This window comes from Microcaecilia unicolor, chromosome 11 (assembly GCF_901765095.1).
Source record: "Microcaecilia unicolor chromosome 11, aMicUni1.1, whole genome shotgun sequence".
Taxonomy (NCBI): Eukaryota; Metazoa; Chordata; class Amphibia; order Gymnophiona; family Siphonopidae; genus Microcaecilia; species Microcaecilia unicolor.
Genome location: NC_044041.1, coordinates 138016289 through 138044069, shown reverse-complemented (window position 1 = coordinate 138044069; position 27781 = coordinate 138016289). Strand labels below are relative to the sequence as shown.

Sequence of the window (27781 nt, the reverse complement as noted above, 5' to 3'; positions counted from 1 at the left end):
TAAAAATCTGTTCAATATTGAGTGAGGTCCAGGTTGACTTGGTTGTATGTACATACGCTATATAAGGAGGTGGAACATTTAATGTGCTATGATGGTTCCCTCAGTGACACTACCGTATATTCCTTTTGGGATATAATGGTTGGAATGGGTATGGACTGAGCACATTAATATAAATTTCACTTTATGTATCTCTGTATTGAAATGGCAATTTGAGAATAATAGGTTTAAATTCTGAGATTTAGTAGTGGGTTAAAATTTAATGCCAAGAAGTGCAGAGTGATGCACTTGGCGTGCAGAAACTGAAAAGAGAGATAGCGGATAGAAGGGGAGAGATTAGTAAGCTCAACTCAGGAGAGAGACCTTGGAGTGTTGGTGTCCGAGGATCTAAAGGTGAAGAAACAATGTGACAAGGTGATAGCCATGGCCAGAAGGATGCTAGGCTGCATAAAGAGGGGCATAACTAGCATGCCTTGTAGCGCTATAGAAATGCTAAATAGTAGTAGTAGTAGGTGTTGATGGTGCGGTCCCACTTGGAGTATTGTGTTCAATTTTGGAGGCTGTATCTTGCTAAAGATGTAAAAACACTGGAAGCGGTGCAAAGAAAAGCTACAAAAATGGTATGGGATTTGCGTTGCAAACCGTACGAGGAGAGACTTGCTGACCTGAACATGTATACCTTGGAGGAAAGGAGAAACAGGAGTGACATGATATAGACGTTCAAATATTTAATCCGCAAACAAACCTTTTCCAGAGACAGGAAGGCGGTAGAACCCTAGGACATGAATTGAGGTTGAAGGGGGGCAGACTCAGGAGTAATGTCAGGAAGTTTTTTTTCACAGACAGGGTGGTGGATACATGGAATTCCCTCCTGTGGGAGGTGGTGGAGATGAAAACGGTAATGGAATTCAAACGTGTGGGATAAACACACAGGAATCCTGTTTAGAAGGAATGGATCCATGGGATCTTAGCAGAGATTGGGTGGCAACGCTGGTAATTGGGAAGCAAAACCAGTGCTAGGCAGACTTTTACGGTCTACGCCCTGATCGTGACTGAATAGATATGGATGGGCTTGAGTGTAAATTTTACTTCGAAATTAGCTTCAGAACTTTTAGTTCAAGAAGAGTGATGGACAGACTTTTACGGTCTGCGCCTTCAGAATAGCAAGCACAAATCAAACTCGGGTATACATATAAAGTATCACATACTATGTAAAATGAGTTTATCTTGTTGGGCAGACAGGATGGACCGTACAGGCCTTTATCTGTTGCCATTTACTATGTTACTATATATATATATATATATATATATATATATATATATATATATATATATATATATATACACACACACACACACACATACTTTTTTCCCCCATGGAAAAAGTAAGCTGCTCTTTATTGTATGTGTCAAAAAATAAAAAAAGATACAAGTTCCCTTCTTCCTCCTTTTATATCCTTTCAATATTAGCTACCTCTTTAGTCTATAATCCCCATGTAATTTTGTCTACACAAATGCCATAATTATTTGCACAGTTACAGTTTATTAAAAATTTGATACACCACCCATCAGGGCAAACTGAGCAGTTTACAATTATCATAAAATGTAAAATTATGAGATTAAATAATTACATCAAAGAAGAAAGAAAAAAGGAAAAGAAAAATAAAGTACTCATGTAATACAAATGTTTCCTCCCTCCCCCCCATTTGTTATCATCCCAGGCACCCCACCATCTCCATTTAATTAAAAGCAACCTGAAATAAAAAGGTTTTCAGCCCAGTCTGTAGAATGATTGGTATACCACCTATCAGGGTTACTACCTAGGCAGTTTACAAATGCCAATTAAACTTGAAACGTATGTTCTCTCAGGCTAGGTGAGATTCTGGATATTGTTTGTTTTAACAAGCAAACTGGGGCTTGATTAGAAAGAAACAAACAAATGTAGCAACTCTTCTTGGCTAAAGGCTGTTATGCTGTTCATGGGCTTACACTACACAGTGTTTACTAGCTGCAGAGGTAAAGCACAAAAGCGAATGGGGCAGAGAACTTCTAGAAATCAATTTGTTAAATGCAAGGTATTGGGCAGGCAGGACTCACCTAGTGGGATCCGAGGCACCACTGGATCCACAGGGGAAGGTTTGACTTTCACAGGGATGGGAGTTGTTGGCCCATTTACCATCACATGACCTACAAAAAAGACAAGATAGCTCAATAATCTCCTGCAACACTAACAACCGTCTTATTTGCCAAAAGGATATGGTGATGGGGGAGGCAGTTCCTACCAACATGGGTATCCTGAGTTGAAAAGGACTGTCTTTCTCTATATATTTTTTATGAAAAAGATCTGCAAAACTAAAGTCAGTGGGGCAGGCCCATGCTACACTAACTTTAATTTTGCAGCCGCAGCAGTGGACAGCAGAGGTAGGGTGACGATGGCAGCAGCAAGAGGAGGAGGAGGAGGAGGAGAAGTTAGAGAGATGCTGAACAAGGGGGAGGGGTTTGAACACCTTAGTAGGGGGCTAGGGAAGTGTAGATGAGATACTATACTAATGGTGGTGACAGAGGGAGGGGAGGTTGGGATGCTAGACATGGACAGAAGGAAAGAGGTAGGGAAGAAGGTATATGCTGGACTATAGGGTGTAGGAACTTGAGCTACTCATAGGAGGGGGAGGTGGCTGAAGGTTCTCACAGCACTGGATACAATTGGGCCAGCCTGTGATTACAGGTCCCTGGGTATTTGTGAGCCTGCAAGGTAATTTTCAAAAGAAAATTCCCTGTGGGCTTTGCCTTTGAATAGCTCATGGTGGTAGTTCCATGGATAAAATAAAACACATTAGAATTTCAAAATGTAATCCCTGTGCCCTAATCCCATCCCTCGTGCTAGATTTTTTCCCCCCATCTATATCAGAAACAAATTTTTTCTGTATCAAAGAACTTTCAGATGTATGCAGTGTCTCCTTCAGGGTGCTCAGAACATGCATGCAGGAGGAATCGCCTGTGTGGAAACACACTGGATCCATTTCCTTACCCAGGAAATGCAGCAGTTTCTGGGCTCGGTTCTGTCCTGGCCGTAGGTTGAAGAGGTCAGGATTCTCGTCTATGAACTGAGTGTCCACTGTGCCATGAAGGAACTGGTCATTGCTCAGCACATTCTGCAGGAAGGGGATGTTTGTCTGCAGGAGAGTGAAAGTCAAGCAGGAAGACAGGAAGTAAAGAAGAATGAGCAAGAATGAGGGTAGGGGAATAGGCAGAGGAAGAGGGGACAAAAACAAAGAACTAAGTCAAGTAATCCAATCTTTTTTATTTTTTGGCCTGATAGTTCCTCCTTTTAGCTTATATGCAACCTGTGATGGGATTTTGGCACCATGAGCTTTCAGTTTCAAGTACCCAGGGATTATTCCCCTGTTTAATAAATCATTTCTCTTTCTGTATCTAGCAGCAATGAAATAGCCCTGCACCATGTCTCTTTCAAGAAGATGATCACAACTCCTCCTTCCTCTACCCAGAGACTGTGAACACTGTCCAGACACTGCACACCCAGGAAGCAGACAATCTTGGGCCGCTCCTCCTCTCGCCTCCACGTCACTGCCCCTGGAGTAAGACCCCGGAGGAGCGCAGCGACGTGAGAGGCGAGAGGAGGAGCGGCTGCAGAGCTGACAGCCAATGCCTGATGGCTGACTACGGTGCCGCGTTTCAGGTTTTAAAACATTTATGGCTTTTTTTTCTTTTTGTAGCGGCCGCTGCTGCTCAACAGGAGAAGCAGCAGCGGCCGAACAGCGTTACCAGTGGCAGCTGCGGGTGGCGAGGGGGTTGATGTGCTGGGGGGGAGGGGTGTGATGTGCCGGGGGGGGGGGGGGCTTGGGTGATGCGACAAGGGGGTGTTTGAGCGGCGCACTCACAGCTGATTCCCAGGCAGGGGGAGGAGTAGGAAAACACGCGGAGCAACTTGCTCCGCGTGTTTCCCTACTCCTCCCCCTGCCTGGGAATCAGCTGTGAGTGACGTCAGCCTGGCTAAGGAGCCTAGCTCAGCAACTCCAGGGGCCACGGACACAGGCAGCTACTTCAGAACGTTGGTGGTGAGAATTATTATATAGGATGTTGGAATTAGCACAATCAAAGCTATAGGCAAACATTCAACGGAGCATGGATTCTACACGGTCCGTGTTTCGGCCTGTGCCTTGGTCAGGAGCCAGACATGCAACAGAAATAAGATAGATGTATTCAGGTCTTGGACTGCACAACAATTTTATTGGCTTTGTGCCAAGATTCACTGCTGCTGTCAGTCTTATTTCTGGCTGCATGTCTGGAATCCTGATGAAGGCACTGGCTGAAACACAGACCTTGTAGAGTCCATGCTCCAGTGAATGTTTGCCTCACTCACAACTGGCCAACAGCCAGAGCACAGCCATAGTCCCTCAGGTGGGTTGGCGGGGAGGGTGGCCAGATACAATTACCAATACTATAACCTCATTATGTTGGTAGACATTCCTAGACATGACCAGACAAATCATTTGAGATATATAGCATTGTGGTCACAGAAAAGGGCTGGTCACCGACATCAGGTTTCATCTCTGTAGCCTTCTGTCCGATGGGGGCTCACAATATGTGCTAGGTTTATGCTGCCTAATGATATCTGGTCTGTACCACAAGTAGCTTAAATGTACGATACATAACCATGTGTACACTAACATCATGCTGGCCCAATATCCCTCCTTTCCGGAGCCTGAGAAAGTTCCCATCATAGGTGTCCACTGACAAATCTGATAGGTAGACAACATTGGAACAGTGATCCCAGTAGGGGCTCACCAACTACTGATGCAGGCCAGATATTGCTACTTCTAAGAATTTCTCTATCTGAGCCCACCAGCATGCAGCAAGAGCCAAGTGATATATTCCCCACTTCCCCTTCTGGCCCACACCCATTTTGCATACAGCACGATAGCAGAATTACTTAAAGGTCTGTTGTCCAGCACTGGCCACCAGTCAGATAGCAACCTGCAAATCATAGGCGGTGGGTGGCCCAACTGTTTGGGGAGGCTAAAGGGGGCGGGGTTGGGGTGGTGCCAGGGGTGGGGCTTACATCTATAATTGTCTGACAACACACAGAAAAATAGATAAATAAAAGTAAAATAGTCACAATTAATACCTTTAACAATTCAACATCAGATCCTCCAAAATATTATAAAACCATGTCTGATGTTATGACAAACAAACTCAAATTAATTTAAAGTGTTGATGTCACCTTAGTACGGCCAACACAATCTCTCCACTGCAAAACACTATACACAAAGTTGTGCAAAAACACACTCAGAACCTTACCAAACCATAACAGCACTAATTCCAAGGACAGGACGAGCTACAACCTTATGCGTGGAAAGGCAGCACTATAATTACACCAGGCTCTAAAACACCAATACATTACCTAGTGAAAAAACCAAAACCAAAAGGGCTGTAAATAGTACATGCTAGCAGAATACTGCACCTTGATCACACATGAAAAACACATGACAACAGATATGACACAAGGAACTAGAAATCAAAAGATATGAAGGCAAAATACTGAACTGGAAAGTTACCTCAAGAAGTCAGGCTCGGCATGCAAAAATACTAGAGAAATTGAAACTTACGTGCAAAATATCACAGATGCACATTTCCAAAAGCTGATATATTCCAATTAATAAATTCTGAATAAAATACTTTTTCTACCTTTGTTGTCTGAGCATTTAGTTTTTCTATTTGCTTTAGTCCCAGTGTCTTCTGTTTTATGGTGTCTTCTTTCCATTTGATATTTTTTCACTCACCATGTCCACCATCCTCCTGTGTCCTTATGCGTTCTGTCTACCATCTGTAGCCCTGTCCCTATCCTTCAACCAGTTGCAGCATCTGGCCTCAAAGCGTTCTGATCTAGGCCTTAAATTCAGCAGTTTCCCCTCCATCCATATTCAGTATTTCTCCTCACTCCCCTCCCCTCCATTCATGTGCATTTACTTCCTCTGTCTTCCCTCTCCTCCATCCAGCATTTCTCCTCTCTTCCCTGCCCTCCACGCCATGCATGTCCAGATTTCTCCTCTCTTCCCTCCCCTCCATTCATGTTCCATGTGCATCTCCTTCCTGTCTTCCCTCCCCTCCATCCATCCATGCCCAGCAACTCTCCTCTCTCCCCTGCTCTCCCCTCCATTCATCCATCCATGTTCAGCAACTCTCCTCTCTCCCCTGCCCTCCCCTCCATTCATCCATCAATGTCCAGCAACTCTCCTCTCTCTCCCCTGCCCTCCATCTATATCTAGCAATTCTCCTCTCTCCCCTGCCCTTCCCTCCATGTCCAGTGATTTCTCTTCTCACCCCTGTCCTCCCCTCCCATCCATGTCCAGCGATTCTCCTCTGCCCCTGTCCTCCCCTCCATGCCCAGTGATTTCTCCTCTCTTCCCTGTCCTTCCCTCCCATCCATGTCCAGCGATTCTCCTCTGCCCTCACCTCCCATCCATATCCGATTCTCCTTTGCCCCTGCCCTGTCCTCCCCTCCCATCCATGTCCGGTTACTTGTCCCAGCCCCCCAGTTTGAGGTGTAACCCAACCCCACCTGCCTGTCTTCAGCTCCCCAACAGCCCACCATTCCGTTCTTGCTGCAGCCACCCTGCGTTTAAAACCTGTTATTTTAAATCGCAGAAGCGGCTCGCCTCCAGCCTTTTCTTTCCCGCTCAAAGTCCCACTCTCGCAGAAACAGGAAATACCTCATCAGCGGAAGGTGGGACACTGAGCAGGAAGGAAAAGACTGGACTCGAGTTGCCGCTGCGACTTAAAATGACAGGTTTAAATGCAGGGCAGCTGCATCGGGAACAGAATGGAAGGCATGTTGGGGAGTTGAGGGCGGAAGATACAATTTGTTCTTGGCTGTACCGGTGGGGCCACATTGGAGGAGAAAGCAGGCGGGGAAGGTCACAGCTGGGATGGGGAGGCTTAGCCTCCCCAAGCCTCTTATACGGGGCGCCTATGCTGCAAATGTCCTTTGTCCATAGGCAGTCGGTGGCCCAACTGTTTGGGGAGGCTAATGGGGGTGGGATTATGGGTGGGGCCAGGGGTGGAGTTTACATCCATAATTGTCTGACAACACACAGAAAAAAAAATAAGTAAAAATAAAATAGTCACAATTAATACCTTTTATTAAATTTAGATATTAGATATGTGTCATATGTCAAAGAATAAAGTGGTTGCTCAAAGTATATCCTAACCACAACCGCTCAACTGCAAAACACTATGCACAAACTTGTGCAAAAACACACTCAGAACCTTACTGTACCATAAATATTACACTGGGCAGACCCTAATACACCAATATACCACCCATACGGACAACATCACAGACCGTCAACAATATGAAACAAGGGATCATATCAGAATTCTCATGTACAGCCACAAAACATCAATTTAGGGTGGATGGTATTCACAATGAGCTCCTTTTATTAACGATCAGATAGAGATAAGAGTTTTCAAATTTCAATTTTGGCACAGTATAAGTCATCAAAAACACAAAGAACACAGATACATCCTCACCAAGTATAGAATAAGTAACCACAAACTAAAATAGAAATATATAGACAAAAATTAAACTGAACCCCCAAGAGGCCAGATTCCACATTCAATGCAACACCACAGAAACAGTGATGCATATCCCTAGTACTGTGCAAAATATAAAGATAGCAGACATAAATTTGAAAGAAAACTGACAAATACCAATCACCACTTTACAAATTATAAAACACAAATAAAACAAAACAGAGAAAATAAGATAATACCATTTTATTGGACTATTGGAATTAGCATTCAGAGGCCAAAACCTCCTTCTTCAGGTCAGTACTGCTGTTACGGTCCTGTGCTGACCCTAAGGATGGAGGTTTTGGTCTCTGAAAGTTGGTCAAAACTGTATTAAAATTAGTCCAACAAAAAGATCACCTTATTTTCATTTCTATTTATCACCACTACTACTTTATTCTAAAGCAAATTAAAAAATCTTTTTTTTCTACCTTTGTTGTCTCTGGTTTCTGCTTTCCTCGTCTTCTCTTCACTCTCTCCCTTCCATCCAGCATCTGCTCTCTTTCTCTCTCCCTTTCATCCAGGGTCTGTCTGCTTTCTCTGCCCCTTCCATCCACTGTCTGCCTTTTTCCCCTTTTCATATGGTGTCTGCCAGCTTTCTCTGCCCCTTCCATCCACTGCCTGCCTTTTCTTTCCCTTCTGCCTGTGTGTTCCTCTTTTCTTTTTACATATGCATTCCAGTATCTCCCCCCTCCATCTTTATTTCTCCTCTCTGTTCCCCATCCATATCCATCTGCTGCTTACCTCCTATTTGACTTTTTTCTCTCCATGTCCACTATCATTCCCTCTGACTCACTATCTCTCCTATCCATAACCTCCCCTGTCCCCTCTGTCTCCCTGTCCCTATTCCACCCATATTCAGCATTTGCTCTCTGTGCTCCCATTCCCGTTTCCCCCATGTTCAGTATTTGCTCTCTCTTGTTACCCCCAAGTTCAGCATCTGCCCTGTGTCCCCTTCCCATGATGTTCCTCACCCTTCTTTCTCCCTCTCTCCTGCACTCCCACCCCAGGGCCAGTGTCTCTCCATCCTCTTCTCTCCACCCCCCTTTCCCTTTGGTCTGGCTGGAATTGCTCTCCCTCCACCTGCTGGCGCTTAGCGCGGTATTGCACTCCCCCCCTCACTCCACGGCCGCTCCTGCATGCCTCCAAAGTTCCAGGCTTGCCAGCAGCATCTCAGCAATGAATGTGCTGCCTTCTGCCTGCCCCGGAAGCCTCCTCTATACAACTTCCCGCGTAGGCAGGACGCTGAACAGAGAATGCTTCTGGGGTTGGCTGAAGGCAGCACTCACATTGCTGATGCTGCCGGAGGCTTCGAAATTTAAAGACTAACAGAGTGGGGCGAGAGAGGAGTGGGGAGAGCGATAATACAGCATTAGTCGAGGTGGGGGGGGGGGGGAGATGCTGGGATACCCCATGCAGGACCGCACCAGTTGGGGGAGGGGGAAGACAGCTTCCACCCAGGGTCCCTGTGAGCCACCTGTGGCCGTTTTTCCCCTCAAGAAAATACATTTCCAAAGGATTCTTTTTTACAAAGCAAAAGGCGCTAACCACACGCTTCCTATTCTGCAAGTTCACAGCATCCCGAAAGAGATGTGGCAGACTTCCAGTTCCAGCAAACTCCCACTTTTTTTTTAGCGCCTGTCTGCAGCTCCTGCGAGCAAACAGGATCCAAAAGCAGCTGACAGTTAGCAGTGCCCACGCTGACTCTGCTTCCACCAAGTATCTGTTTCCCCAGCAGGAGATCACACACTAAGTAATTAACTCTGGTCACAAGATCAGCCCATACGGCTAGGCTGGAAAATGCACAGCTGCATAGGCGCCCGCTATAAGAGGCTTGGACAGGCTAAGCCTCCCCTGCTGTGCTCTGAGGAGTTTAAATTGTTGATTTACCTCCATCCTCACAGCAGGAGCTGCAGTGAAAGCCCTCTTGCCTTGTCCAGTTGTAGAAATTGGTTTATGGTTTGTTTACCTTACTGCTGGGAGAGCGGGGGAGGGGGGATTGGCTGGAGGTGTCCTGGGTTGCCAGGGAGATATTTAACGAGGATGACTTCCTGACCTGCACTGAGGACAGATAGCAGCAGAATCATACTGGGCCAGCATGATCAGAAAAACTCACCAGACAAAAAGGTAGAAAAGATCATTTTATTTTCATTATATGTCCACTTTGAGAATCAGGTGCTCAACATTAAAAGTTTATATTTATTTACTTATTTATGGCATTTTATCCCACATTAAACATGAATTAGGGTGTTTTGTGGCTCTACATGAGAATTGTGATGATATGATCCCTTGTTTCATATTGTTGATGGTCTGCATTTTCCTTATGGGTGGTATATTGGTGTATTAGGTTCTGCCCAGTGTAATATTTATGTTTCAGCGGTTTTTATTGATGATAATAAACATTGTGAACATAATCAATAAATTCAGACACTTCGTAAACATAAGAACAGGTCACAGTTGCATTCATACATCGTAACTGCATCATCAATATTGTCTAACATCATTTTCTCCACCCCCCCCCCCCCCCCCCCCGGTTTAACATCGTTACAGTGATCTTCTTACTTCATGGTGTCTAGTCTTTCCCAATGTCTATTACAGGACTGTACCCATCTACAACATGGAGTGCTTATCTCCTACATGCCCCATTTGCTAGGGCATTCCAAGTTTATTTAGCACAGCACTTCGTGCACTCTGGGAGATACTTTGCAAATACTTAATCCATATATTGATAAACTCCTTTCTTTTCTTTGGATTACCGTAAACTGCCCTAGCCTCCCATCTGCCCAGTGTAATATTTATGGTACAGTAAGGTTCTGAGTGTGTTTTTGCACAAAGTTGTGCATAGTGTTTTGCAGTTGAGCGATTGTGCTTAGAATATGCTTTGAGCAACCACTTTATTCTTTGACATATGATACATATCTAATATCTAAATTTAATAAAAGGTATTAATTGTGATTATTTTATTTTTATTTATTTATTTTTTCTCTGTGCTATCAGACAATTATGTATATACGCTCCGCCCCTGGCTCCACCCCCTAACCCTGCCCCCTTTAGCCTGCCCAAACAGTTGGGCCACCGACCGCCTATGCACAGTTGTCAAGTGAGTGGTCATCTGACACCTCTTTGCAACCCTGCAGAGCTCCGCAGTGCACTTCCCCAGTGCAAACAAGCAACTGCCCATCGCGAGCTCAAGAACTCACCACATACTCCCTCGGGTCCACGATGTTTGGAAAGCACAGGTCTGCTTGCACACAAGATCCAGAATATTAAACATCTATCAACCCTTGTATATAAATGCGATCGCTACCGCTACTGGTAGCGATTAAGGGAGCAGGAGGACTCGATGCCAGCCGGCCAGCCTGAAGTGAGAGTTGCGCGGGGGAGGGAAAGAGGAGAAACCGCAGGGCATTCTGGCTGTGGAGGCTTAGCCTCCCCAAGCCTCTTATACCGGGCGCCTATGCCTTTGTCAGTGTGCAGATTATAGTTTGCTCTCTGTTCAGCATGCTGCATGCCCACAACAATCATAGCTGAGGGCTATGTAACATGAGCAAACAGCTGCTTTCTATATATTTACAAATATACAGAAAATAAATGTGGGGAGGAAATGACATCATCCAAGCAAATGGCAGCTTAAGTGAATAGCTCCGTTCGGGACTGTTTACAATCTAAGCGATTCGCTGTTTCTAGCCTCCTCGGTGTTGTTGAAATACTTCAGGAGAGTGCTGATGCTGTCTAGAAAAAGTTTAGACAAGTACCGCTTTTCGGCGCGTAGGCAGGAGAAGATGGGAGCTGGAACTGAAGGTGAGGAGAGGAGAGCGGGAACATGGCAGTGGTGCAATCGGAATCAGAGGAGGAGAGCACGGGCGTGCAGGAACGTGCGCTGGAAGAAGAGATGATGAAGCGCGAGCTGGTGCAGTGGCTGAAAGAGCTTCAGGAGGATATGGCAGGCGTCCAGAGTGAAGCGAATGCTACATACCTGTAGAAGGTATTCTCTGAGGACAGCAGGCTGCTTGTTCTCACTGATGGGTGACGTCCATGGCAGCCCCTCCAATCGGAAAACTTTACTAGCAAAAGCCTTTGCTAGTCCTCGCGCGCCGATGCGCATGCGCGGCCGTCTTTCCGCCCGAACCGGCTCATGTTCGTCAGTCCCGTATGTAGCAAGACAAAGACAAGGGAAGACACAACTCCAAAGGGGAGGCGGGCGGGTTTGTGAGAACACTCAGCCTGCTGTCCTCGGAGAATACCTTCTATAGGTATGTAGCATTCGCTTTCTCCGAGGACAAGCAGGCTGCTTGTTCTCACTGATGGGGTATCCCTAGCCCCCAGGCTCACTCAAAACAAGAAACATGGTCAATTGGGCCTCGCAACGGCAAGGACAAAACTGAGATTGACCTAACAACTTATCCAACTAACTGAGAGTGTAGCCAGGAACAGAATAAAAAATGGGCCTAGGGGGGTGGAGTTGGATTCTAAACCCCGAACAGATTCTGAAGCACTGACTGCCCGAACCGACTGTCGCGTTGGGTATCCTGCTGCTGGCAGTAATGAGATGTGAATGTGTGGACAGATGACCACGTCGCAGCTTTTTCAAATCTCTTCAATAGTGGCTGTCTTCAAGTGGGCCACTGACGCTGCCATGGCTCTAACATTACGAGCCATGACATGATCCTCAAGAGCCAGCCCAGCCTGGGCGTAAGTGAAGGAAATGCAATCTGCTAGCCAATTGGATATGGTGCGTTTCCCCACAGCCACTCCCCTCCTATTGGGATCAAAAGAAACAAACAATTGGGCAGACTGTCTGTTGGGTTGTGTCCGCTCCAGATAGAAGGCCAATGCTCTTTTGCAGTCCAATGTGTGCAGCTGACGTTCAGCAGGACAGGAATGAGGACGGGGAAAAAATGTTGGCAAGACAATTGACTGGTTCAGATGGAACTCCGACACAACCTTTGGCAAGAACTTAGGGTGAGTGCGGAGAACTACTCTCTTATGATGAAATTTGGTGTAAGGGGCCTGGGCTACCAGGGCCTGAAGCTCACTGACTCTACAAGCTGAAGTAACTGCCACCAAGAAAATGACCTTCCAGGTCAAGTACTTCAGATGGCAGGAGTTCAGTGGCTCAAAGGGAGGTTTCATCAGCTGGGTGAGAATGACATTGAGATCCCATGACACTGTAGGAGGTTTTGACGGGCGGCTTTGACAAAAGCAAACCTCTCATGAAGCGAACAACTAAAGGCTGTCCCGAGATCGGCTTACCTTCCACACGGTAATGGTATGCACTGATTGCACTAAGGTGAACCCTTACAGAGTTGGTCTTGAGACCAGACTCAGACAAGTGCAGAAGGTATTCAAGCAGGGTCTGTGTAGGACAAGAGCGAGGATCTAGGGCCTTGCTGTCACACCAGACGGCAAACCTCCTCCATAGAAAGAAGTAACTCCTCTTAGTGGAATCTTTCCTGGGAGCAAGCAAGATGCGGGAGACACCCTCTGACAGACCCAAAGAGGCAAAGTCTACGCTCTCAACATCCAGGCCGTGAGAGCCAGAGACTGGAGGTTGGGATGCAGAAGCGCCCCTTCATCCTGTGTGATGAGGGTCGGAAAACACTCCAATCTCCATGGTTCTTCGGAGGACAACTCCAGAAGAAGAGGGAACCAGATCTGACGCGGCCAAAACGGAGCAATCAGAATCATGGTGCCTCGGTCTTGCTTGAGTTTCAACAAAGTCTTCCCCACCAGTCCAGGAGGAAGGCATCCGATGCCAGTCTGCCGGGGGCCTGAAGTCTGGAACAGAACTGAGGGACCTTGTGGTTGGCTCGAGATGCAAAGAGATCTACCAAGGGGGTGCTCCACACCTGGAAGATCTGGCGCACTACTCAGGAGTTGAGCGACCACTCGTGAGGTTGCATAATCCTGCTCAGTCTGTCGGCCAGACTGTTGTTTATGCCTGCCAGATATGTGGCTTGGAGCACCATGCCATGACGGCGAGCCCAGAGCCACATGCTGACGGCTTCCTGACACAGGGGGCGAGATCCGGTGCCCCCCTGCTTGTTCATGTAATACATGGCAACCTGGTTGTCTGTCTGAATTTGGATAATTTGGTGGGACAGCCGATCTCTGAAAGCCTTCAGAGCGTTCCAGACCGCTCGTAATTCCAGAAGATTGATCTGCAGATTGCGTTCCTGGAGGGACCAGCTTCCCTGGGTGTGAAGCCCATCGACATGAGCTCCCCACCCCAGGAGAGACGCATCCGTGGTCAGCACCTTTTGTGGCTGAGGAATTTGGAAAGGTCGTCCCAGAGTCAAATTGGACCAAATCGTCCACCAATACAGGGATTTGAGAAAACTCATGGACAGGTGGATCACGTCTTCTAGATCCCCAGCAGCCTGAAACCACTGGGAAGCTAGGGTCCATTGAGCAGATCGCATGTGAAGGCGGGCCATGGGAGTCACATGAACTGTGGAGGCCATGTGGCCCAGCAATCTCAACATCTGCCGAGCTGTGATCTGCTGGGACGCTCGCACCCGCGAGACGAGGGACAACAAGTTGTTGGCTCTCGTCTCTGGGAGATAGGCACGAGCCGTCCGAGAATCCAGCAGAGCTCCTATGAATTCGAGTCTCTGTACTGGGAGAAGATGGGACTTTGGATAATTTATCACAAACCCCAGTAGCTCCAGAAGGCAAATAGTCATCTGCATGGACTGTAGAGCTCCTGCCTCGGATGTGTTCTTCACCAGCCAATCGTCGAGATAGGGGAACACGTGTACTCCCAGCCTGCGAAGCGCCGCTGCTACTACAGCCAAGCACTTCGTGAACACTCTGGGTGCAGAGGCGAGCCCAAAGGGTAGCACACAGTACTGGAAGTGACGTGTGCCCAGCTGAAATCGCAGATACTGCCTGTGAGCTGGCAGTATCGGGATGTGCGTGTAGGCGTCCTTCAAGTCTAGAGAGCATTGCCAGTCGTTTTCCTGAATCATGGGAAGAAGGGTGCTCAGGGAAAGCATCCTGAACTTTTCCTTGACCAGATATTTGTTCAGGGCCCTTAGGTCTAGGATGGGACGCATCCCCCCTGTTTTCTTTTCCACAAGGAAGTAACTGGAATAGAATCCCAGCTCTTCTTGCCCTGGTAGAACGGGCTCGACCGCATTGGCCTTGAGAAGGGCAGAGAGTTCCTCTGCAAGTACCTGCCTGTGCTAGAAGCTGATTGAACTCCCGGTGGGCAATTTGGAGGTTTGGAGGCCAAATTGAGGGTGTATCCTTGCCGGACTATTTGAAGAACCCAACGGTCGGAGGTTATGAGAGGCCACCTTTGGTGAAAAACTTTCAACCTCCCTCCGACCGGCAGATCGCCCGGCACTGACACGTTGATGTCGGCTATGCTCTGCTGGAGCCAGTCAAAAGCTCGCCCCCTGCTTTTGCTGGGGAGCCGTGGGGCCTTGCTGAGGCGCACGCTGCTGACGAGAGCGAGCGCGCTGGGGCTTAGCCTGGGCCGCAGGCTGTCGAGAAGGAGGATAGTACCTACGCTTACCAGAAGAGTAGGGAACAGTCTTCCTTCCCCCATAAAAATGTCTACCTGAGGAAGTAGATGCTGAAGACTGCCGGCGGGAGAACTTGTCGAAAGCGGTATCCCGCTGGTGGAGCTGCTCTACCACTTATTCGACTTTCTCTCCAAAAATATTGTCTGCTCGGCAAGGGGAGTCCGCAATCCGCTGCTGGATCCTATTCTCCAGGTCGGAGGCACGCAGCCATGAGAGTCTGCGCATCACCACACCTTGAGCAGCGGCCCTGGAGGCGACATCAAAGGTATCATATACCCCTCTGGCCAGGAATTTTCTGCACGCCTTCAGCTGCCTGACCACCTCCTGAAATGGCTTGGCTTGCTCAGGAGGGAGCTTGTCCACCAAGCCCGCCAACTGCCGCACATTGTTCCGCACATGTATGCTCGTGTAGAGCTGGTAAGACTGGATTTTGGCCACGAGCATAGAAGAATGGTAGGCCTTCCTCCCAAAGGAGTCTAAGGTTCTAGAGTCCTTGCCCGGGGGCGCCGAAGCATGCTCCCTAGAACTCTTGGCCTTCTTTAGGGCCAGATCCACCACACCAGAGTCGTGAGGCAACTGAGTGCGCATCAGCTCTGGGTCCCCATGGATCCGGTACTGGGACTCGATCTTCTTGGGAATGTGGGGATTACTTAGAGGCTTGGTCCAGTTCGCCAGCAATGTCTTTTTTAGGACATGATGCATGGGTACTGTGGACGCTTCCTTAGGTGGAGAAGGATAGTCCAGGAGCTCAAACATTTCAGCCTTGGGCTCGTCCTCCACAACCACCGGGAAGGGGATGGCCGTAGACATCTCCCGGACAAAGGCCGCAAAAGACAGACTCTCGGGAGGAGAAAGCTGCCTTTCAGGGGAGGGAGTGGGATCGGAAGGAAGCCATCAGACTCCTCGTCAGAGAAATATCTGATGTCCTCCTCCTCCTCCCACGAGGCCTCACCATCGGTATCAGACACAAGTTCATGAACCTGTGTCTGAAGCCGTGCCCGACTCGACTCTGTGGAAACACGGCCACGGTGGGAGCGTCGAGAGGTAGACTCCCTCGCCCGCACCAGCGAAGCTCCCTCCGCTGACGTCGTCGGGGAGCCTTCCTGGGAGGCGACCGCAGTCGGTACCGCAAGCGGCGCCGATGTCGGAGACCTCACCCCGTGCAAGGGGCCAGCCGGCGCCTCACTCGAAGGTACCGGAGGCGCAAGCACCCCCGGTACCAGAGAGGAAGGGCGCAACAGCTCTCCCAGGATCTCTGGGAGAACGGCCCGGAGACTCTCGTGCAGAGCGGCTGTGGAGAAAGACATGGAAGCCGATGCAGGCGTCGAAGTCAGAGTCTGTTCCGGGCGTGGAGGCTGTTCCGGGCTGTCCAAGGCGGAGCGCATTGACACCTCCTGAACAGAGGGTGAGCGGTCCTCCCGGTGCCGATGCCTACTGGGTGCCGACTCCCTCGGTGACCCAGAGCTCTCGGTACCGATGCGGGAAGGAGACCGGTGTCGATGCTTCTTTGACTTTTTCAAATGAAGCATGTCACCGGAACTTCCCGGTACCGACGAGGAGGACGTAGAATCCAGCCGTCGCTTCCTCGGAGCCGAGGCCGAAGAAGGTCGGTCTTGGGGGGGGGCTGTACCGCAGGAGCCCTCAGGGTAGGGGGAGACCCACCCGAAGGCTCACCACCACCAGCAGGGGAATGGACAGCCCTCACCTGCACTCCAGTCGAAGCACCACCGTCCGACGACATCAGCACTAGTGGAGGTCCCGGTACCACCGACGCCGACGCAGCCTTTCGATGTCTCGGTGCCGACGATGCAGAGGGTCGATGCCTCGATGCAGTCGATGTAGTCGATGCCGAGGTCGAAGGTCTTGAAGCTGTCGACGTCGATGCACTCGATGCCCCCGGTGCTGTTGCCGACGAAGAGCCCGAGAACAACACGTTCCACTGGGCCAATCTCGCTACCTGAGTCCTCTTCTGTAAAAGGGCGCAAAGACTACAGGCCTGCGGGCGGTGCCCAGCCCCCAGACACTGAAGACACGACGCGTGCCTATCAGTGAGCGAGATTACCCGGTCGCACTGGGTGCACTTCTTGAAGTCGCTGGGAGACTTCGATGACATGGGCGGAAAAATCACGCCGGCAAAATCAAAACTCGTACTGGCGGTAAAGGCACCAAAAATAGGGAGAGAAAAAACCCGAACCGAGGCCTCAAAAAGGCCTACCCCGAAAACGAAAGGAAACTTAGCGGGGCAAAAGCTGGAAACACGGGAAAAGGGAAAAGACCGTAAAGGTCCTTTTCTAATTTTTTTTTTTTTTTAGAGCAAAAACACGAAGACGCGCGAGGGTCAACTTGAGGGGCGCGAAACGGCACAAAACATGACCGTCCCGAGCGCGGACAAAAGAAGACTGACGAACACGAGCCGGTTCGGGCGGGAAGACGGCCGCGCATGCGCGGTGCGCATCGGCGCGCGAGGACTAGCAAAGGCCTTTGCTAGTAAACTTTTCCGATTGGAGGGGCTGCCGTGGACGTCACCCATCAGTGAGAACAAGCAGCCTGCTTGTCCTCGGAGAATGTGAAAGAGTCCTTGTGAGATATTAAGACAGAGTTGGGTAAGCTGGGAATGCGAGTGGCGGCTGTGGAGGACTCGGTGGAGGAGGTTTATGAGGAGTTACATACGGTGGAGGGGGCCTGTACCACACACGCAGAGGCTCTTCAGGAGGTGAAAGATCAGCTGGAAGAGCTCGAGAATCGGTCTAGGAGGAATAACCTCAGATTCAAAGGTATTCCTGAGACTGCAGAGTTTCGAGATTGGAACAAGTGGTAGCAGACTTTTTAAATTATGTGATGGGGTCTGGAGATGAGAACGAGCCAACCACGTGGCAGATTCAGCGGGCCCATCGGAGTTTAGGCCCCATGACAGAGGGTGCAATTAGATACATTATAGTCTGCTTTGCTGATTTCCTGACAAAGGAACGCACCTTGGCTAAAGCAAGACAACAGCAAGTATGGGAATGGCTTAATTGTAAAATCAGCGTGTTCCAGGATTTGGCATGGGCCATGCTGCAGAAGCGGCGGACCTTTCAGGAGGTCACCAGATTTATGCAGGGGTATGGGCTGCTGTACCGTTGGATGTTTCCATTTGCGGTGTGGATGTCTGTGGATGGCAAATCGAGGAAAGTGAAATCTGTATCGGAGGCATGGGTGGCCCTGAAGGAGATGGGATGTAAGGATCTGCCGCCGGTTGGAGAGTCCAGAACCCGAGGAAAGGAGTTGAGGTCGGCTTCTCTGTGGCATACAGTAGGGGCTGATGGACACAAACGACAAAAGAGCTCTACCTGAAGGGATGCTAATATTTCATTAGGTGATTAAGAGTGGACATAGGGTGTTGCAGGCTGTGGTGGCTTTAGAGTTGGAACTGTTTGGAATTTATGTGTATACATTGGATGGTTCGGGGGGGGATGGGAGGTGGGTTAGGGTATATATGAAATGTTGGGGTGGGGGATAGGGGGTGGCGAGGCTTCGGATGGTTAAGGTGGCTGGTTGAGTGTGAGGTGTGGGGTGAATGAGTGTGTTGGGGGGGGGGAGGGGGGTTAGGTGTGAATCGATTGTGGGGTTTTGAGCCATTTGGGAGATGTTATTTCCTCACGAGATGGCAGGCTCATTTGGAGATTGGTCAGCCAGTTGGAATGGGGGGGGGTGCGGGTGGATGAGGGGGGAAGAGGGGGTCAGGGGGGAGGGGAGGAGGGGGAGGATGAGTATGGGGTGAAAGGAGGGGGCAGGGGGGAGGGGTGAGTCAGATTTAATGGCAGTAGGGTCCTGGAATGTTAATGGGCTGAATAATCAGGGGAAGAGAAGTATAGTTTCTAAAGAATTGGACAGACTTAAGTGGGATATTGTATTCCTTCAGGAGACTCATTTGCGACCTCGAGATTTCCCAATGTTAAATAGGAAATCAGGGACGGGATGGAAGGAGGGTAGGGGGGTGGCTATTTTAGTTAGGGAGGGGTTTGGGTTTGTGCCTAATCAACAGTTTAAGGATTTGAATGGGAGGTGTGTGGCAGTACGTGGGGAGTGGCAAGGTATGGGAATTACATTGGTTAATGTGTATACCCCTAACTCTGGTCAGGCAGGTTTTTTTAGGAAGCTCTTGGGGGAATTACAAGATTTTGTGCAGGGGTCGGTTGTGGTAGGAGGTGACTTTAATGTCACGCCAAATGCGCGGTTGGATCATTCCTTGGGGGGAGGTTACTGTAGTAGGAGAAGTAGGAGAGCGTTGGAAGAGTTCTTTCGAGGGTTGGAGGTGGTTGACAGCTGGCGATTGATGCATCCATCGCAGCATAATTACACATGTTTTTCTCATGCTAGCAATTCATACACCCGTATTGATGGTATATGGGTGCATCGCAATTTGTGGGGCTCCATGAGGAAGGTGGAGGAGTGGCCTAGTGGTTAGGGTGGCGGACTTTGGTCCTGGGGAACTGAAGAACTGAGTTTGATTCCCACTTCAGGCACAGGCAGCTCCTTGTGACTCTGGGCAAGTCACTTAACCCTCCATTGCCCCATGTAAGCCGCATTGAGCCTGCCATGAGTGGGAAAGCGCGGGGTACAAATGTAACAAAACAAAAAAAAAAACATATTCAGATATCGGACCATGCTCCAGTTTGGGTTACTTTGGGGGGCTCACTAGGGAGGGTACAGAAGGGGTTTTGGAGATTGAATGAGTCCCTGTTGGGGGATGTGCAGGTAGTGGAGGAGGTCAGGAAGGCTATTATGGAATATATATGGAATATAATGATAATGGTGAAGTGAGGGATGGGACTCTTTGGGATGCAATGAAGGCTGTGAATAGGGGGGGTTGTTCAATGGGGTTCTAGGAGGAAGAGGGAGAGGGGCAAGTTAGATTTGGATCTGCGGCGGCGTTTAGTTGAATTGGAGAATCGGTATAAGAGATCGCAAGATCCAGGGGTTTGGCGGGACTTGTGTAGGGTAAAGCAGGAACTTTCTAGGTTACAGATGAGGGAGGTGGAGTTTGCGATTGCAAAATTGAGGCAAGGATTTTTTTGAATTTGCTAATAAGGGGGGTGCAAAGTTAGCAAGATATTTGCAGGGGAGGAGAATTAGATTGAATGTGTAAAAAATTAAAAATGGGAGGGGGGAATGGTGTTATACTGATTCAGCTATTCAGGATTGTTTTCTTAGTTATTATAAGCAGTTATATTGGGAGGAGGGGAGGATTTCAGGGATTGAGATTGGGCATTTTTTGGATAAAGTTCAGTTGCCTTGGATCACTGATATAGAGCAGGGACAATTGGGTGAGTGCATTAGGGTTGGGGAAGTAGAAGGGGTTATAAAGAATTTGAAGAATGGGAAGGCTCCTGGATTGGATGGGTTCTCAGGGAAATTTTATAAGTTATTTCAGGGGGAAGTGGGAGATCTTTTGGTTCGGGTGGGGAATGGGGTGCTAAAGGGGGAAGATTTGCCACAGTCCATGGTGGAAGCTGGAATAACAGTTTTGCGGAAACTGGGAAAGGACCCAACTTATGTGTGGGGCATATAGGCCCATCTATCTTCTCAATGTGGATGTAAAAATTTTGGCCAAAGTGTTGGCTAATAGACTGAGAAGGGTGTTGCCGAATCTTGTTCACAAGGATCAATCTGGTTTTGTGTCTAGGAGGATAGTGGGAGATAACATTCGACGTACTATTCATTTATTGTGGAGAGCCCATCAGAGGAAGGATCAGGTGGCCTTTCTAGCATTGGATGCGGAGAAGGCTTTTGACAGGGTGAACTGGATGTATTTGCAGGAAGTGTTGAAATGTATGGGGTTGGGGGGAAATTTTAGTGCATGGATATCAGCATTTTATAGAACACCAAGGGCGTGTATACGGGTTAATAATAAATATACTTCATTTTTTGAGATTGCGAGGGGAACTCGTCAGGGGTGTCCGCTCTCACCCTTATTATTTGCGATGTATATGGAGCCATTGGTGATTTGTCTTCGGGAGCAAAGGGCAGTGCAGGGGTTGTGGGTGGGGGGGATGGAGCATCGGGTGGCATTATTTGCGGACGACGTATTATTGTACCTTAGGGATCCGGGGACTACGTTGGGTATAGTGATGGAGATCTTCCGAGAGTTTGGACGGTTAGCGGGATAAAAGATCACTATGGACAAGAGTGAATTGATGGGGGTTAATATTTCTGAAGTAGAGGGGGCTTGGTTGCAAGGCGTATTTCCATTTTGTTGGGTTACTAAAAAATTTAGGTATTTGGGGATTCAGATACCCAGAGAGGTCCAGGATTTGTTTAGCGTGAATTATAACCAGTGGTGCAGCACATCAGGAGGGATCTGTTGCAGTGGAGAGGGCTTTGGTTGTCATGGTGGGGGAAAATTGCGGTGGTGAAAATGAACATTTTGCCGAGGCTTTTGTTCCTGTTTCAGACTCTGCCAGTGTCTATTCCTAAAAAGGTATTGAGTAAAATTCAAGGTATGATTTATAGTTTTATATGCGGGGGCCCTGTATAAGTCGAGAGGTCTTATGGGGTGCCCTGGAGCAGGGAGGCAGGGCGGTGCCGAACATAGAATGGTATTATCTGGCTGCGCAATTGAGGATAATTTTGGATTGGGATGTGACGAAGGATAAGGCGGGGGTACTAATGGAACAGGAGTTTTCTGGGTTGCAACCCTTGGGTACTGTCACGTTTTCAAGGCTGAAACTAAGTTTGTGAGCCCTTGGGCCACTGCCGAGGAGCGGCAGGCAAAACCACCCCACACCAGAACTCAGACAGGGACAGCTAGACTTCACCTGCGCTTGACCACCCTTCCCCAGGAGTTGAGCCCATGGGTGCAGGCAGCCGGCAGGGCTTACCAGACAGGGCAGGCAACTGAATACCAACTAGGCTGAACAGGGACTGAGGGTCAGAGGGTAAAGGAATATACGTGGGCAGCAAGGCAGGAAACTGGGCTCGGACTCACAGACAGACAATACTACACAAAGCAGGAAATGGACAGGCTTAAGGATCAGGAACTGAAAGCTAACAAGCAGCCACTGAAACAGGGTACAAACACTGACAGAAAAGAGACAGGGCTGAAAGCTGCCACTTAGCCACTAAGAAAGAAACACAGACACAAGACAAGGAAAAGCAGACCAGAAACAAGACTAGGAACTAAGCAATAAACCTAAGCTAACAACACACAAACAAACTAGAACCCGACAAGGAACTCAGACTAGAACTGGACTAGGCAGAAGTGCACAAAACACACCCACATACCAGGGACCTTAGATGATGCAAAGGCAAAGTCAGAAGTTTCTAGGTGATTAATAAAGCCCATCAGCACCTGAGGCTCACTGCAGCAATCTCAAGGCAACTATGGGTGCTGCTCAGACACAAACAAGAAAGACAAGTCTGGCAGCCTGGAAGATCCGGACCGGACTGAAGCCTGGAACGGGTAGGGACAGCAAGACAGTCTATTGCAGCCACCGGTTCTGACCACCAGAGGGCGAGGGGAGCACAAACCAAGAAGCAGGCAGAAAGCATACTGAAGCATAGAGAGGCTCAACATACACAGGTGCAGCACAGTGGAGCAATCAGAGCCATGCTGGAAGCAGCCAGCACACAGAAGCAGAGTCAAAGCTAGCTCAGGAAGAACAGACAAAAGCCAGCTTAGAAGCTGACCGCCAGAAATAAGGTAAGCCTGAGAGGGGTCACGACCATAGACGTGACAGGTACACTGCTTTGGGACTCGCAGGGGGGAAAGAGAGGGGGTGGGAGGGGAAGCTAATCCTTTTTTGAGTCATTTGATAAAAATTTGGCAGGTGGCTAAAAAGTGGTGGGGAGGGGGAGGTTCGGGTTTCTACTTTGGCATCTCTAAATTGGGAGGCTACGTTTAGAGTGGGGCAATAGGATAGAACCTTTACTAGGTGGGCTCAAATGGGATTGATTAGATTTCAGGATGGTTTCCAGGGGGGGGGGGGAATGGGCTTCTTTTGAATGTCTTAGGGAAAGATATGGTCTAACTGAGGGAGATTTTTTTGCTTATATGCAAATGAGGCATTTTGTTATGCAGCAGGGTTGGCTTAGAGGGGATCCTATTAAAGAGGAGTGTTTGGAAAATCTTTGGTTATTGGTGAGGAAACATCCCAGGCCCATATCGATCTTATATAAGTTTATGAGGGGGTGGCAGTGGGTTAAGCATAAGTTCATGCAGGCTTGGGAATGAGATTTGAGGATGACTTTTACTGAGGAGGAATGGGAAAGGATATGGGGGGGGGGGGGGAGTGCGAGCGAGTTCAGTGTGTGTGCTTATAAAATAATTACCAGGTGGTACTATACGCCGGAAAGGCTTCATAAAATGTTTTCTTTGGTGTCAGATATGTGTTGGAGATGTGGGGAGGTACGGGGCTCGTTTTTGCATGTTTGGAGGGAGTGTGTGGGGTTATTTTCTGTCTGGGAATCTGTGGGTGAGGTACTTTCAGACATGATTCAAGTAATTTTTCTCTGTCTCCCCAAGTTTGTTTATTAGGGCTCTGCCCGACCCAGTTGGAGTGGTGGCAAGACAGGTTGTTCCAGTGGAGCCTAGTGGCAATGAAATGTTTGATTGCGGCCTCTTGGAAATCTTCTCTTCCGCCTACTATGGATCAGTGGCGGGAGAAGGTGCATTATCTATTTCAAATGGAGAGACATATAGCTGTACGAAGGGACTGTTTTTGGATTCATCGAAGTGGGTGGGACTTGTTGGAGGGAAAGATATTAACTATGGCTTGACAGGGGGGTTTGGGGGGTGAGGGATGGGGGGAGTAGGGGCGGGGGTGTGTCTTAGGTAGAGGAAAACTTCTTTGGGGGCAGGGGGTAGAGGTATGTACCTGTTCAGGATGGTGGGGTCAAGTTGTTGAGGGATCTATATGTATTTTTGTTGGGGTTTAAGGTATTGTTGTTTGGACTGGGGGACTACTGGAGGGGGGGATAAAAAAACAAATATGAAGGACATAGGTATACACAAAAAGTAGCACATATGAGTTTATCTTGTTGGGCAGCCTGGATGGACCATGCAGGTCTTTTTCTGCCTTCATTTACTATGTTACTATGTTACATGTTGCTTTATTGAAAGGTTATGGTTATGGTTATTTTGTGTTGAATATCCGTCGTGAGTGTCAGACAATGTATTATTGTGGGATCATTTGTATTTGCGAGTCTTTCAATAAAAACTTATTGAAACAAAAAAAAAAGAAAGAAAATAAATGTATGAACAGATAAAAGGATCTTTCTGCCTCAAAGTCCACTGATTCCTCTTTGCTCCATCCTAAACAGCCTGGAATTGCTGGTTTACAGAGCTGCTCTCTCACCATGCAACATTCCACAACATTTATTACAACAGTTAAAATGCAAATGTTATCTCAGTGCAGCTTCATAGCAGATGGAAGGGTGGGTTCTGAGGTCTTACCTTAAGTGGAGGCACTTGGAAGCAGAGCATATTAAAGGCGGCATTGACAAAATCAAAAAAGAAATTGGAACGGTTTCAATCAGAGGTTAAAAAACAGGGCATTTGAGAAAGGACCTTGTATAAGGGGGATCCAAGATGGCCGCACTCTACTGAGACGCCGCGAGTCTCAATCCTGTTGTTCGTACGATGCCTAAACGACGAGCGAAGTTAGCGGTTAGGACCTCACCGCCAACCCCCTCCTTACCTGGTCCATTTGACCGTCTTTGGAGACCGCAGGGAGTTTCTCATGCTAGCGGAATGCAGCCAGTAGGAAGACCCGGCGATTTGGGAGAATCGGGATCCCCTGGCCTCAATGTCACCTTAAGCCCCGCCATGTGCACTCAACCCCCCCAGCCGGTAGGCGCAAGCTCCTTCCTCGTTGATCTGACGGGGTCTCCCTTCGAGGGTATTGTGGACCAGGAAGAACGTCGAGATGAGGTCTCGTTTCCATCTGAGAAGGGAGAGACCGTGCAGTGAGGGGAGAGGAGCCGAGGGGTAGAGCAAACAGATGAAAGCTTCTGAAAGGTTTGAATTACCTAAGGAGTTACTAGTTAAACCAAGGGAGGTCACACATTGGACAAGCTATGGGACTTAGTTTCTACCCTTGGTTAAATCTTTTTGAAACAGACTAATGAAATGGCACCTAAAATAGACACATTAGAGAATTACTTACAAAAAACAGAGGAAAAGATTAAAATTGTGGATGACAAAACTGAAAAAATGGATCAAAGAATGGTGAAATTGGAAACGATTCAACCCTTAATGACAAATGATTTGACAAATCTTAGAAAAAAAATGGAAATGTTTGACAATTACACGAAAAATCATAATCTAAGATTTGTTAACTTTCCTATGAAAAGACTGTTGCTCCTCTTGATATGTTAAAACGCTATCTGCGAGATATTTTGAACATACCAGAGCAGAATTTACCACCGTTTACTTTGGCTTATTATGTTCCAGGAAAAGAATCAGATCAAAAGTTTGAGAGTCCATTGGATGTATCTCTTTTGCTTGAAACCTCTGACTCCGAATTAGCAACGGCCGCAACCTTGGTTGCGACCGTTGCACTTTTGCCAGATAAAGATTGTATCTGCCGCCTATTTTTCCGTAATAAAGATAAACCCTTTTTAGGTTATAAAATTTTGCTATTTCCTGATGTCTCTAAGGAGACACGTAGACGGACGAAACAATTTTTGCTCCTTAAGCATGAAATATTGCACTTGGGGGGGGGGGGGTACCTTTTTTTTTAAGATACCCCTGCAAGTGCATAGTGAGACTTGATGAGAAGAAATATGTATTTACAGAACCAATTCATATGTCTGCTCTTATAGCCTCGGTGAAAAAGGATAAGCGCTAATGGAATAATTAACTCTTCTCAGTAGAATCTGTGTTAGCCTTATTACTTTCCTTATTTTTTTGCTCCCCTTGAATTCCTGAATTTTGGATCCTCAATTTATGGACTTGAGTATCATTGTTTACCTAATTGAAAGATGATTTCTTTTGCTCTATTTTTATTTCTATGATACTTTTCCAACCAAGATGTTTCTTGTAAATTTGATTAAATTGAATAAAAAAAAAAACAGGGCATTTTTTGTGCTGGTACGCACCGGTATGGCGTACCAGCACCTTTTTCTGACCTGCTCCTGTCTTGCTATCTCCAAACTGCCCTGCCCTGCGGCCCATGCACACTGGATCCTGAGTCCTGTCACGTGACTCCCAGTAGGACCTTGGAGCTGCGGCTGCCGCGAGAGCCTGCCAAAACTTGAGGAGCCATGAAGCAGTGAAAACTCGGCCTGTGCGCCCAATCCGCAGTGCTGAGCTTCAAATAAATTACAGGGTCTGACCTTACTCACATCTCTGCCTTGGCCCCCAACCAGAAATTGGCAGCTTCACGTTTTTTTTTTATCGCGGAGCTGCTTGGTTGCATTGAACCAGCTTGGAAAAAGATTAGAGTCTCCCTGAAGGACTGCAGTGCACAGCACACAACTCAGTCTTAGGCCTCCTTTCCAGTCTGCCAGAGTGCCCAGCCCAGATAACAAAAAAATCCAAAAAACCTTTATGCTGGTGCTGGGCTTTGGATAGGCAGGGGTGGGGAGGGTAGAGAAAAGCAGATTTGATGCTGTGCTGTGGGGTGGTGCGAGGTAGAGGGGAAAGAGAGATGCCAGGCTTTATATCAGGGATAGGGGGTATGGATGGGCAGAGGAGATGCCTGGCTTTATATGAGGGGGAGCAGTGGTATGGAAAGGCAGGGAATATGGCTGGCTTTATATGACGGGGTGGGAAGTATGGAAGAGCAGGAGAGAACCCTAGCTTTATATAAGGGGGTGGGGGCTCTATACAAGGGGGTAGGCTGGTATGAAAGGGAAGGGGAGATGCCAGGCTTTATATGAGGGGGTAGGGGTTTTTCTGGGTGGGGTTGGGCTCTGCAGTGCCCAAGTTAAATAAATGTTTTATATTTAATTCTGGTGTGCATCAGGGTAAGGGGAGGGTGATTGGGAAGGCAGGGCCAAGGAGATGCCAGACTATGGGGGACAGGTAAGTGGGTAGGACAGGGCTGATGCTAGGCTATGGGAAGGGTAGGGCTGATGCCAGGCTATCAGGAGGGATTAGAGGTGTAGAATGTGAAGGGAAGGGTAGGGCCTATGCTGGGCTAGAGAGATGGATGGTTGGGGGGATAGGGAAGGTGAGGGTTGATTTTGGACTATAAGGATGGATGGTGTTGCATTTTATATTAGTCCTGCTATCTGTGTTTGTATATATATATATATATATATATATATATATATATATATATATATATATATATATATATATATATATATATATGTGTGTGTGTGTGTGTGTGTATGTGTGTGCGCAACACTTTTCTTCTGGAATTTGGCAGCTAAGATTTAATGCTAAAAAATGCAGATAAAGACTATATTTATTTATTTTATTTATTGCATTTGTATCCCACATTTTCCCACCTCTTTGCAGGCTCAATGTGGCTTACAATACATCATGAATAGTGGAAGCATATAAGAAGATATACATTTAGCTTTATAGAAGGATCTTGGGTAACATGATAATGATAAAACATAATCGTAGTTTAACAAGCAAATATTGTAAGGCATTTCTGGATATTTGTATTGGAGTTCATATTTGTTGGTCTTTGTGGTATGTCTTGTTAAAGAGATGGGTCTTCAGTAAT

The 27781-nt window shown here is 47.8% G+C and overlaps 1 protein-coding gene across 4 annotated transcripts in view; it reads right to left on the bottom strand.

Moving 5' to 3' along the window:
- PC (pyruvate carboxylase) overlaps positions 1-27781 on the bottom strand; it is a 1188093-nt gene that overhangs the window by 244914 nt on the left and 915398 nt on the right. For all 4 annotated transcript variants that reach the window (XM_030220280.1, XM_030220278.1, XM_030220277.1 and 1 more), the window contains 2 exons: positions 3026-3170; positions 2095-2184 (listed from right to left, as the gene is read on the bottom strand). In XM_030220280.1, coding sequence (XP_030076140.1) covers positions 2095-2184; positions 3026-3170 — 235 coding nt within the window. The remainder of the gene's footprint in view (positions 1-2094; positions 2185-3025; positions 3171-27781) is intronic.